Source organism: Lycorma delicatula, chromosome 7 (assembly GCF_047948215.1).
Source record: "Lycorma delicatula isolate Av1 chromosome 7, ASM4794821v1, whole genome shotgun sequence".
Classification (NCBI taxonomy): Eukaryota; Metazoa; Arthropoda; class Insecta; order Hemiptera; family Fulgoridae; genus Lycorma; species Lycorma delicatula.
The window spans coordinates 31,397,192-31,409,837 of record NC_134461.1 but is presented as its reverse complement, the minus strand read 5'-3'; the positions used below and the strand labels follow the sequence as shown (position 1 = coordinate 31,409,837).

The 12,646-nt window shown below is 27.4% G+C and overlaps 1 protein-coding gene across 1 annotated transcript in view; it reads right to left on the bottom strand.

Annotated features, from left to right (window-relative positions):
- The window catches only part of tyn (trynity), a 36,152-nt gene extending 25,022 nt beyond the window's left edge, over positions 1–11,130 (bottom strand). Inside the window, exons 1-3 of the mRNA XM_075371389.1 lie at positions 11,106–11,130; positions 8,533–8,665; positions 4,974–5,110 (exon numbers count right to left, since the gene is read on the bottom strand). Of these exons, the coding sequence (XP_075227504.1) occupies positions 4,974–5,110; positions 8,533–8,665; positions 11,106–11,130 (295 nt within the window). The remainder of the gene's footprint in view (positions 1–4,973; positions 5,111–8,532; positions 8,666–11,105) is intronic.
- Between the last annotated feature and the right edge of the window lie 1,516 nt (positions 11,131–12,646).

The following is a 12,646-nucleotide window of genomic DNA, read 5'->3' as shown; positions in this document are numbered from 1 at the left end:
ACAAGATGTTTCTACTCCTCCAAGTTTATCTGAAAAAAGAACTTGACAATTTTGATGTGAAGTATGAAAATATCACATATATGAGTAAAATAATTTTAGTTGTAAACTGTCAAGGGGGGACATAATTTTGTCAGAAATTTTGAGTGCTCGGAATGGCTTAGTTTGTAAGTTAACTGCTGACAGTAAGAAATGTAAAGCTAGCAAGCATTCAGAAAAATATAAAAACAGTGAAGTTTTTGAGACATGTAAGTTTTTTTTACAGATTGAGATGTGTAGGCAGTGGTTTTATTGCAGACCGAACATTATGCTGTATAATGAATCTGTGTTTTCCCCTGTAATAATAATAATAAGTATATGGAACTTAAAAAGAAAAGTGCAGAATACCTGACCAAAGAGTCTATGAAAGCTGCTGCAAAACCAGTTGTTTTGAATTATGGGGATTTTGACGTAAGTGTAGCTTACAACTGTACATGACAAAAGAGGGATCATGTTTCTAATAATTCTTGTTCATCGGTGACAAGTGTAGACAGTGGCAAAGTTTGTAATTGGTTGTAAAAGTATAGTCATACTATTGTTGTTAAAAAAGGTTCAATTTTATAAAGAAAAGTGTAAAATAGATTAATTTTACATCATCTTATATCATCTTCAGTCAGATCATCCAGTTTATTATTAAATAGTAATTAATCTTATCCAAATTATTAATCGATTACCCATATCTTTGTTTATCAGATTACTTTTGGTTATGTTTGATCTTGTTAAAGAGGGTTTTAATTGTACTTATAGTTTTAATTATCTAATGTATTCTTAACTAAGTGATTCAATTTAACAGAATTTAATTTCTACAAAGGAAACTTGATAACTTAATGTACTTTTTTTATAGTCAAGGAAAAAATTTCCAGTAGACTGTTTTCTTAACTACACTCATTTTCATTCTTTGATAATTGGTCTAGATTATTTTACTAAGAATGGTGCTGTTCTGTTTTAACTCAACCTTAGGGCATTTCACCTTATCTTATATGTTTGTGATGCAGTTACAGCTAAATCTATTTTCCAGCATTTACAAAATTTGTAGAGAATTCCTTGTTAGTTAGGTGAAATGACGTATGTAAAACTATACTAATAAAATTTTTAATAATGAAATGATTGCTAGTACAGCTTTAAGTTTTGTCATTTGAAAAATCATTATCTTTAAAGGAATTGCTTAATGATTGAACTGATTAAATTTTTTACTCTCTTTCTATTACTGAATTAAATGTTTTATAAAACTGCTTAGATAATAATTATGTAGTTTTAAAGATTAACTACTTTTTATGGAAAATGTGCTGATCAAATTTACTTTGTCTTAGGTTTATTGCATTTTTTTTTTTAAATACAGTAATAAAAATATTTTGAAAAATGCAAAATGTATTAAGTCGTAGACAATAATCAGTCAGTAATATCTAGTATCCTTGTAAAGAGTACTTAAAACACTGATAATCTTGTGCAATTAATTTTGGTACTGCTAATCTTTGCACAGTCAATTATGATTGACAAATCTGTTTTGAATTTTACTTTAATTTTCAATTTACTGACCAGTTTCATTATAAAATGTAATTTGTTAAATTTAATTGAAATTAGTGATCTACTACTGATATGGTATCAGTGATAAGTTAGGTATCTCAGTTTTTAAAAAAAAAAAAAAAAGAAAAAGGCTGTCATTACTTACATATTAACAGGGATTTACTCATAAATTTTTCAGTACTGGAAGTTTGATTTTGTATTGTAGCAGGACTGCAAGAATGGAGTCCACTGCCACAGCAGTTGGCTACATCACAATGTTATGAAAAGTGCACATGAATTTCAATGTTTACATTGATAAGAAACAAAAATTATGGTTTTCACATCAAATATTTAACTTTTTTTCATGGAATAGATTTTTAGTGACTTATTTTGTCACCGTTTGCCTATTGATATCCAAAAGAAAGGGCCATTTTCATGCATCTGATTTTTATAATTTAGGTTACATTTTTTTTGTTAAAATAAAATGTAGGTCAGAAAAGTTTTATGTGAAAGAACAATTTTTTATTTCTCCCAAAAAGGGGTACACCACAATGATGTTCCAACATCAGTATACCCCTTTCTTACGATACTGCCTATAGGAAGTTGTATAGGGAATTGATCGATTGTATTATATTCTTAATAAAGTGACATAATATAATAATAAAAGATTGGAGGTGTATGATTGGATATTTAACTTTCAAAACTATGAAGGAAAAATAATATTTCTGCCCACAGACTTAAAATATTTGTAAAACTTATTGGTTTAAATATGCTCTCCAGTATTTTCCTATGGTTTTCGGGTTCTTTTAGACCTGTAAAAATGAAAATTATTTTTAAAACTATTTTATAGAATACAGGAGACTCTCACGATGGAGGTGGCATAACATACATTGTTTATGTGTTATAAACATATTTCAAGTACTAATGTACGTTTTAAAATATCTCTGATAATCACCGTTTTTTAATGTTTTTGTACACAGGTATATTTAAATTCATACATTTTGTACTAATGGACATATCTAATAATATACAATATAATTATGGATAATAAGCCGAAATAACTACATGATTATGACTAGTAACATTAAATAAACTTATGACATGTTTAAGTTATAAAGTGCTCTAGAACTACAGCTGTCAGTGTTCACATTGCTGATTTTTTGTTTGTATCCACTGCTATACCCTCATATTATCTTTTGTTGATAAACAGTCATTATAATATACTGACTGACAGTTGTCATATCGAAAAAGAATTCTTTAAATGCAGCTGTCTTTTCTGGTACCAGTATATTATCTTTTTTTTTCATTAAAAAAATAATAAATAAAAACAGAAAAAAAATAAAGTTCATAAGTTATTTTGAAGTAACAAAATATTTTTTTGCCAAACATTTATTCCAGTCCAAAATTAGCACTTTCAAAATAATTAATCTTGAATGTTATAAAATCATACGAATGATTCTTTTATTGCAATACTTTTTTAAGGTAGTAAAATTTAAATTATTTAAAAACTTTCTTGTGTTATATCTGATTCACATATAATCAGATATACTTTTGGATTTTTTCTAACCACTTTAGGACTGGTAAATTAAACATAAGTTAAATTTATTAATGAAAAAAATGCATTAAGTAAGCTCTAAAAACTTGTTCAGGAAGAATGATTTCGACATAATTTAAAAGAAAGTTATTAACTATTTTCATAAGTTTTTGTGTTTTTTTCATGTTAAATAAAAAAGCTTTATTATATGTCTTAAAAAAATTAAGTAGCACCTGAACTCAGTACTTTTTCATTTTACGTCCCCCACTTTTTTCACATAAATTTACTTAACATAGCATGTTTTATAAGAACTGATGAATAATACATTAGAGAAAACACACTAACATGCTGTTTTTATACCGGTTATTTTAAATAATCAAAACATTACTATTAATTAGTCAACGTTAGCAAGCATAGGTTAAGTTTGGTTTGATTATATTTATAATTTCTTAAGGCGAATTTCTCCAAATACCAACTGATTTGGTAGAATTCTGCCTCTATTGTGCTTTCTTTTTGAAAGTGATGACTTGTTTATTTCTACCATCATTCGTGGACCGCTACTTTTTTTTGGGTTTTTTAATAAATGATCAGCACAAATACCTCTCTCAGGTTTTTCCTATTTGTTATTGCTTCACTTGACATTAACCTATGCTCATTTCACTCACTAATCTTGACCTAATATGTTAATATGTTTTAAATACCAATACAAAACAACATCTTAGTGTGCTTTACTCATCAATTGTTATAAAACATGCTATATTAAATCATTTTTATGTGAAAAAATGCAAAAAAAAAGTGTGGGGGTGTAAAACAAAAAAGTACCCTGAACTATTCAAATTGTATTACAACAAAACGTTTGAAGTAAATTTAAAAATTCTTCTAAACCTTTAATGTTACATTATAAAGGAATTTTGATTTTTGGGTGATTTATTGATAAAATACGATTATTTTTTTTTTAATTTCCCATCCTTAAATCTGAATTTTTTTAGAATATGACCCACAGGATATTATTTATAATGAGGTTAATATCAAAAAGGAAAAATTAATTTTACATTTCATTTTGCTGGCAACATTATATTAATAACTGCTAAGTCACTGGATACATTTCATTCTTCCTGTTAAGGTGGGGTGAATTTCCAGTTTTTATCTAGTTAATAGCTGAGGGCTCCATCTATAACCAGCCTACCATCAGTTGAAATTGTAGAAGAAATGTTCCGGGAAGAAAGACTTCCTTTCTACTGTATGTAGTAATGGGATATGGCTAGAGCTGTTCCTTATGGTAGCGATTTCCCTTAGGATTATTAAATGACTTTATAATGAGAAACCTTTTATAATATTGTTAAATAATGAAATCTGATACATAATAAAATGTTTATCTGCTAGTCAGCTTATGTACTGAACTCTTTTTGCTTTATAATTTTGATGAAACATAACTTATTAGAAATGAATTTGATATTAAATATCAAAATTAAATATTCTATTAAAAAATCAGTTTAAAGAATTTTTTTGCCAATTATTTATTTACCACTTCCCTGAAATATGATTGAATATTAAGTATTGAATAGTGTTCATGAGAAATTTTAAGGTGGTATCACATATTTTACACTTCTGAACTTTTGTAAATTTTTTTTAAGAAAAAAATAGGCTATTTTAGAAATGAGTATGAAAGTCAAAGTTACATAAAATCAATCTATTTATGTTTGAGATAAAGTTATAAACATTTTTAATTAAATGTATCAAAATACTTATGAGAAGAGTAAAAATAAAGCATAATTTATTTATATTATATTCATGTTTAGAAAACAGTATTAACATAAATGTGCAAATGGAAATTTTCAGTATAACACTAAGTTAAATAGTATTTTAAAAGTTATTTTAAATCTTTTGAATAAAACATTACCTGATCTGATTTGTAATTTGACCATATAATATAAATTAACAGATCTCTGAGGTGTAGCAGCTGGATTATTTGCTGATGATTCATTTTGTAATTGACATAATGTTTCTTGTACAGGCGTTAAAGGATTTAATACGAAACTGAAATATAAAAAAAGACATACATAAAAGCATGTATCATACGTTAGTGTAATATATTTGACTAGATTAAAAATATATTGTTAATGTTTAAAAAAAAAAAATTGTTAATGTTTTATCTTTTTATTTTACAATTATTAGGTTTATTAGATTATTATTTGTTGCTACTTATGAAGCTCTGTAAATAAGAAGCTGAGTAAATAAAATAACATATATGACCAAATATTAACAACTAAATATTAAATATTAAATTAAATATTAACAAAAAAAGCAATTAAAACAAAAGCTCAATTTAAAAAATTAGATTCCACTTCATCCCAATAAATAATAAAAAAGAAAAAAACTATTCACATAATAATAATATTATGGATGCCATAAATTTGTACAGAAGGCATTAGATGCTAATAAACATTAATGAACAGAAGGTAAATAGATTGCCAGTTAATCATTTAATCTGTCAAACATCTACTTGGAATGTATTTCATCCAATATCAATAAAATTATTGTTTTTAGAACTATCACTGAAACTGCCTGAATGAATTTACTGCTCAATAAATTATATGAATAATAATAACTAATGGACATCAATGTGGGAGGGGGAGACAATTTAGAGGCTGATTGTAGTCCTAGTAAGTGGGAAGGAAAAAAAGTGCAGAATAACTGTGATTTGTTATTGAAAGAAGCATCTTGAGAGATTTGATCAACATCCTAATTCCCACAGTCATAAAAATTCTGTATTAAAGTTTTACAAATTTTTTTTTGAACAATAGATGATACAATTTAATTACAGGATTGCGGGGAAGATGTGAAATGTCTTCTTTTTTATAATCTGTTTATTAGTTTCAACTGTAAAAAATGAAATAAAATATGTTACTTCGAAAATAAAATAATGTTTAGGTATTCTAGATTTTTAAAATGGTCTTATGAATTAAAAAAAGGTGTTTTTCATTATTTTACACATAAATAAATCTTTATGTTGATTATTACATTATAAATTACATCAGGAATGAAAATAGGTATAACGGTCTATAAATAAACAAAAGGAACTGCCCAATATTTAACTGGATGGATCAAGGGGAAACAATAATGATCACAGCAACATTACAAAAAAAAAAAAAAAACATATATATATATATATATATATATATATATATATGAGGTTAAATTTCATATTAATAATTTAAAATATAAATATATGATGTATGTATTATTAAATTAAATACTTGAAGACATTAAATGTACATAATAACTACAAAATAAATCAATTCAGAAGGCATTAAAAAATTATTTAGGAATACACATACACGTTAAATGGAAATATATTAAAATCTAAATTTTCTGCAACTATTAATATTTTTTGAACATTCATAGACAAGCGTTTATGAAGAAAGTTGTTTCAATAAAAGAATAAAAATTTAATTTATTTTAAATAAATTTGTAAGAAAAAATTTTAATCGGTTCAATAATTTATTAAAAATGTCAAAGGAAGGATAAAAAGGTCCTTTCTCATAGCCTAAAGACATTAGTATGATTAATTATGCTGTTTTCAGAGTTAGAATTACATTAAAAGTATTTTGCTGTTCTATTTAATAAACTAAAAATTAGAATCATGCTCTAAATTTTTTCAGTGCATTAGTGCTGTGAAAATTAATGTAAATGATACATGTAAATTTTGTGCACCATTTGGCATACTTTCATGTGGCAGTAGATGATCTAACATGAGAAAAAAGTCACTTAAAATAACAAATTAGGGCATAATTGTTTTCACTCATAACAAAAATCCTGATTTTCAAAGAAAAGTGAGAAATGAAGTGGTTTCCTATTTCCTTCTACAGTTCTAAAAGTAAAATGTTTATTCTATTCACCATAGCCAGAGATTGATTGTTTGTAGAGATCATTTATTATGCACATCATTTGTACTGAGTACACTGACACTAAGTAACCAAAAGTAAGAGAAAGACATGAATTCCATTAGCACTGATATCCGTATCAAAAAATATGGTACAAAGGGTTCAGAACTCCCTACTGGAAAGTGGTGGTCATTTCCAACACTTGCAGTAAGACATTACCAGTTGTACAGCTATGTACAACTGGTAATCAAATCAAATGAAATGTATGCATTATAGTCCGTAGTGGAATTATAGTGAATAGTATCATGATGTGCATGATAAAATGGTCACACTATATATATTAACCTTCATTGCTATCAAGGAAATTGTTCCTGGTAGCACACTTGTTCCTCAGGAGCTTTCATGAATCTACCTACAATCATAAAAAAGGCTGGGATAAATAATGTAAAACAAAAAATCTGATGTGGACAACTCATGACTTCCTTGTACACCTATTAAATTACATTTACACATTTAAAAAAAAAATGAAAAGTACATAAAATTATATTTCATTAAAAACTTATGTTATTTTTTCATATTTTTTTTGTTGTTTTTATTATTGAATTATTATTCATTGTAAAAATTTGTTTGCAATGAGAGATTAACAATTATTAATAAATCAATATATTTAAATTAAAAAAAAAGGAGATGAAGTCTGATTCGAACTGATGTGCCTTCCTCTCTTAAGATCCAAATATTTCATTAATTAAAATTTTATTTGGCTATAATTCTGAAACCAATAAAAATAAGTACTACTTATGAAAACTTCAGTTAAGAAAAAGTCCAAAATCCAAAATTTTGGATTTTTTTTCACTTTTGGTTCAATCAAAAGGGGAAGTGCACAACTCGATATTATAACTGTCCTAAATACAAAATTTCAACATCCTACAGCCAATTGTTTTTGAGTTATGCGAGATACATTTGTATATACAGACATCACGCCGAAATTAGTCGAAATGCATTCAGGGATAGTCAAAGTGGATATTTCCATTGAAATCTGAAAACCAAAATGTTTTGCAATCATAATACTTCTTTTACTACAAGTTATTGAAATGTTAAATTACCTAATTTTAATTCATAATATAAAAACAAAAATATATTTTTTTTATATATTCTTTTTTTAAATTTAACTCAAATGTCAATCATACATTTAGTATAATTAGAGCCTGAATAAAATACAGAAAGATTTTACCACACTGTAATACTTATGGAGCAAAACACTTAGGTGGTTCGGTGGTTTTAAGGTCTAATGATTCCACATTATTTTTTGTTAAAAAAAACCTTTTTGAGTGGTCTCATTGTTAACTATGACAAGGAAAAGCTGATCAATAAAACTTGATTGCCTTGTTTGTGTTGTTAACTACAAATAAAATTTTAAAACATTGCTTATAAAAATATAAGCTACATTTATTTTTTTTTAAAGATCTAAGTTATTTTAGTTATATATAACACAATAATTCCCTTTAAATTCAATTATTTTCACTCTTTTTTATCAATATTAAAATAATTTTGTAAGGAATATCTAAAAATATTTACCTGAATGATGCAGCTTGGCAGTCTGGTTCTTCTCTACACCATCCTTGGCACTCATATAATGATAAATTTTTAAGAGTAAAATATGTGTTTCCTCTATAATCCAATTCAGTTAATTTTTCAAATGCAACTCGTCCTGTAAAAAACAAACAATTAACTAAGATTGTCTAAGAAGAACTTATAAAAAATATATAAAACATAAAATAAGATGCTACGGAATAGTAGCTTCTCAATCTTTCATTTGGAAAACGCTAGTTCAAATTCTGGTCAATGATGATTAATTTGTTACGTATAAAAGTTTTATTTTATTTAGCTTTACTTTTATTTAATATAACTCTTAGGAGTATAAAAATTGCCTGCCCATAAAAATGATTTGTTCACAGAAATGCAAAATGTGAGAAATATCCATGTTGATAAAATTAAAAATTAATTAAATAAAAATGAGATACTAAGTGCGAAATCTCTTTATGGTGCTGGAATAAGTATTTTTAATTTACATTTTTTCATCCTAATAAGTTCAAAATCTGTTATGTGCTCAAAATGATTCTGTTAGTTACTTAGTTCTTAGATGACACCACTGAAATGCTATATTGAAACAAGAAAATAAATAAATAAAATTATAAATGTGATATAACCAAACTTAATTTACGCTCGCTAACTTCGATTAGCAAGCGAAATGAGCTTACGTTAAGTTTGGTTAGATTATATTTATAATTTTATTTATTTGTTTTCTTACTTCAATATAGCGTTTCAGTGGTGCCATCTAAGAACTAACTACAGAAGCATCGTGGGCATATAACTGATTTTGACCTATTATAAATTCATAGAAAATATGTGATTAAATTTTTTTCTTCAAATAATTTTTAAATATATTTTTTTACTTTGTGTATGTTAATAAAACATTTTCCAGTTAAATATCTAGACGTTTCTGTTTAAAAATATTTTGAATGCAAGTTTAAATAACTGCTATGAAAATGATCTAAAATAATATTACATCTATAGTAATCAAATACCAAGGAATATTGACATCAAACAGATAAAAAATAACTTTTTATCCAGATGAGTAGTATTTACTAATCCAGATTGTATTCATTACATATGATTGTGGAGTCAATTGTATTTCTTCTAAAGTAAATATTTTGTAGAAGTTTCTATCGTTAAGTTTTCAAGTCACTTCATACTTTGTAAATATAATGTAAGGGTCTTTTTTGTTATTCCTCATCAAATGTTAAATTTTTACCGTTTTTAATATTATATTTTTTATTTATAACTTTAGTTTTTTTTTGTGTTGGGTGTTTTATTTTATATATATATATATATATATATATATACTAAATCAAATTTAAAAAAAACAAATATACGTTCATTTAATTAATTGAACTATATAATTATTATTAATAAATAATTTACTTTATTCATTAATTTATTAACTACTCAAACGTGCACCTAATTACCAACCACCTATACATTTACATACCATAACTTTTTTTGATGGTGAGTAGTTAAAAAACTGACAGAACAATAAACAGTTACGAAAATTTTAAATAAATATTGGCTCGATAACGTTACCTATATGTATTTCAATTATTTTTAAAAACACAGTGTACAGTATAAAAAAATAATAGTTCCTGAAAAAAAATTATTTGTGTAGAATAATTCTCAGATAGACTATTAAACAAAGACCAGATTTAAATTATAACTTAATTAATTATTCTATAACGGTAAATATTAAAAGTAATTAATGAAGTGAACGTTGTGAACAAATTTTAAAACTATATTTTCCAATTAATTGATGGTAGTCGAGACTATTTAAAGAAACGTTGGTACGTATAGTCCGATTTAACAACGACTAAGTTTAATGAAGTAGATTCTATTTTAACGGGTCTTTTTTTTTAAAGAATGATGTAGATGGGAACGACTGACCTAGTCTCCTTTATTGTTTCTTTAATACGGTACGGTCAGAATGAATATTCAGCCGGCCAGTTAGTTGTCAAGTGCGATGCGGCGAGGACATTGTGCAGCATCGGCGACGATGCGACCGATAAAAGTTCGCATAGTTGCATTAAGCAACAGCGCACCTACAGGCCACCGACCGCACTATAATGATCGGTGAGTGGCGTGGCCAGTGTCGGCTCGGCCGCACTGCACGTTAACGGTATATAGTTGTCGAGGAACCCCTGCCTCGAAACAACTATTTAACTGCTCCTTCTGTTACCAATCTATAATACTAGCGGCTTGACTTCTAATTCCATTCCTACAATGACATTATTTTATTTCTTATGAGCGAGCGGGTGAAGCGATTTTTCATCACAAAAAATGAACAATCCGTTTGTTTCTTCGCTGTTATGTTTTTAACCGCTGTTACGTTTTAATGATAAACCTGCTCGATGCACAATGCCTGCAAGACCGAATGCAACTGCACCGTGACTTTTATAAACAGTGGTAAAACCCTACTTGAAACGTTCAATTACATAAATACCGCTGCGGTCTGCTATGAATTATTATTACGCATCAGCTGTCTGAATAATAACACATAAACAACGGTGATGAAAAAATTAAATAAATAAAAACATTACTGTAATTCAGAATATCTGATGCCATGTTGCCTTATCATTTTTTTCCTTATCTTCGTGTCGTGGTCGTAAAGTTTCGTGATATACCGTCACGGTGGGTAAGTGCGAATCAAGCTTGTAGTTAAACTAGTTTTAACTTGTTTTAACCTGGTTCCATTGGCTTCGCATAATCTTATTTTAAATTGTCCTAGGTCTAGCTTTCGTAGATAGATATGATTATTATTATTTTTATAATTTTTTTATTTTATTTTATGTTTCGCTCACGTAAGTGGTAGCTGTCTTACTAGCTCTTAATCGAAAACCAAACCTGCATTTTACATAGATCGTTCAACTAAAATGAAAACCCAATTTAAAATATTTTTGAAATCGCTTTAATTTTATACCTATTTAATTCAATAGAACATTTCTTTCATTAATAAGCCTAGAAATAACACTAGTAGAGTCATAATTAAAACGTTTGTTGGTTCAATTAAATATTTCAACACGCCATACAGTTTTCGATATTGGTGGGCGTTCTCCTTATGAATGTCTAATCCTGTTCTCAAAGTTACTGTAACTGTATCTGTATAACTGTAACAGCTTGTTATAATATATATATTTGAACGTAACATTATGAATCTATCCTGGATACGATAACACGATCTATTAAAGGATGGGAAAATATCCACTGCCTGGAACATTCCTTCATGACGTTTATCCTGATTCCACAGCCTAGAATCATCCCTTCCTCGCTATTTATTTTATTCTTGGTGGTATGTGTGATATTTGGGTTGTGTAATCATTATCCAAATATCTAAAAATCAATTTCTAGATTGTGTGAAACCTCGACCTTGAAAGGGGTAAAGAAAGGTAAAAAATATTTCGAACAATGATTGCAAATTTTCCCCCTTTTCGACTAAACTAACCGAGATATTCACTAGATTTGGGTTTGCAAATATTCTTCAGATGAATAGTTAAAAACCTTTATCGAAATTTTTTTAAATTTTAATATTTTTAAGGAAAAGAAAGAAAATGTTTTTTTTAAAGATTTTTCCCGTTTTACGCTTCCTCTATTGAATAAATTTTTATGAGATTTGGTAACATTGTGGTGTTGTAATTCTGATTGTAACATTGTATGTTTGTAATTCTAATTGTGTATTTCGCGAGTAAAGCCGCGACGGAAAATCTAAAAACCAATTAGTGAGTCCTTTTTTTTTATTTCTCTGGTTAGCCTTCGGAACCACCGTAAGGTATTACTTCAGAGAATGATATGTATGAATGTAAATGAAGTGTAGTCTTGTACAGTCTCAGCTCGACTGCTCCTGACATGACTGGTTAATTGAAACCCAATCACCGAAGAACACCGGTACCCACGATCTAGTATTCAAATCCGTAACTGGTTTTACTAGGATTTTAATCTTAGAACTCTCGACTTCGAAATCAGCTAATTTGGGATGACGAGTTCACCGCTAAACCACTAGTGGGTAATTAGTGGGTCCTATACTGACCAAACTGTTGCTCTGAAGAAATTACAATACACTGATAAATTGAATAGTGTTTAATCT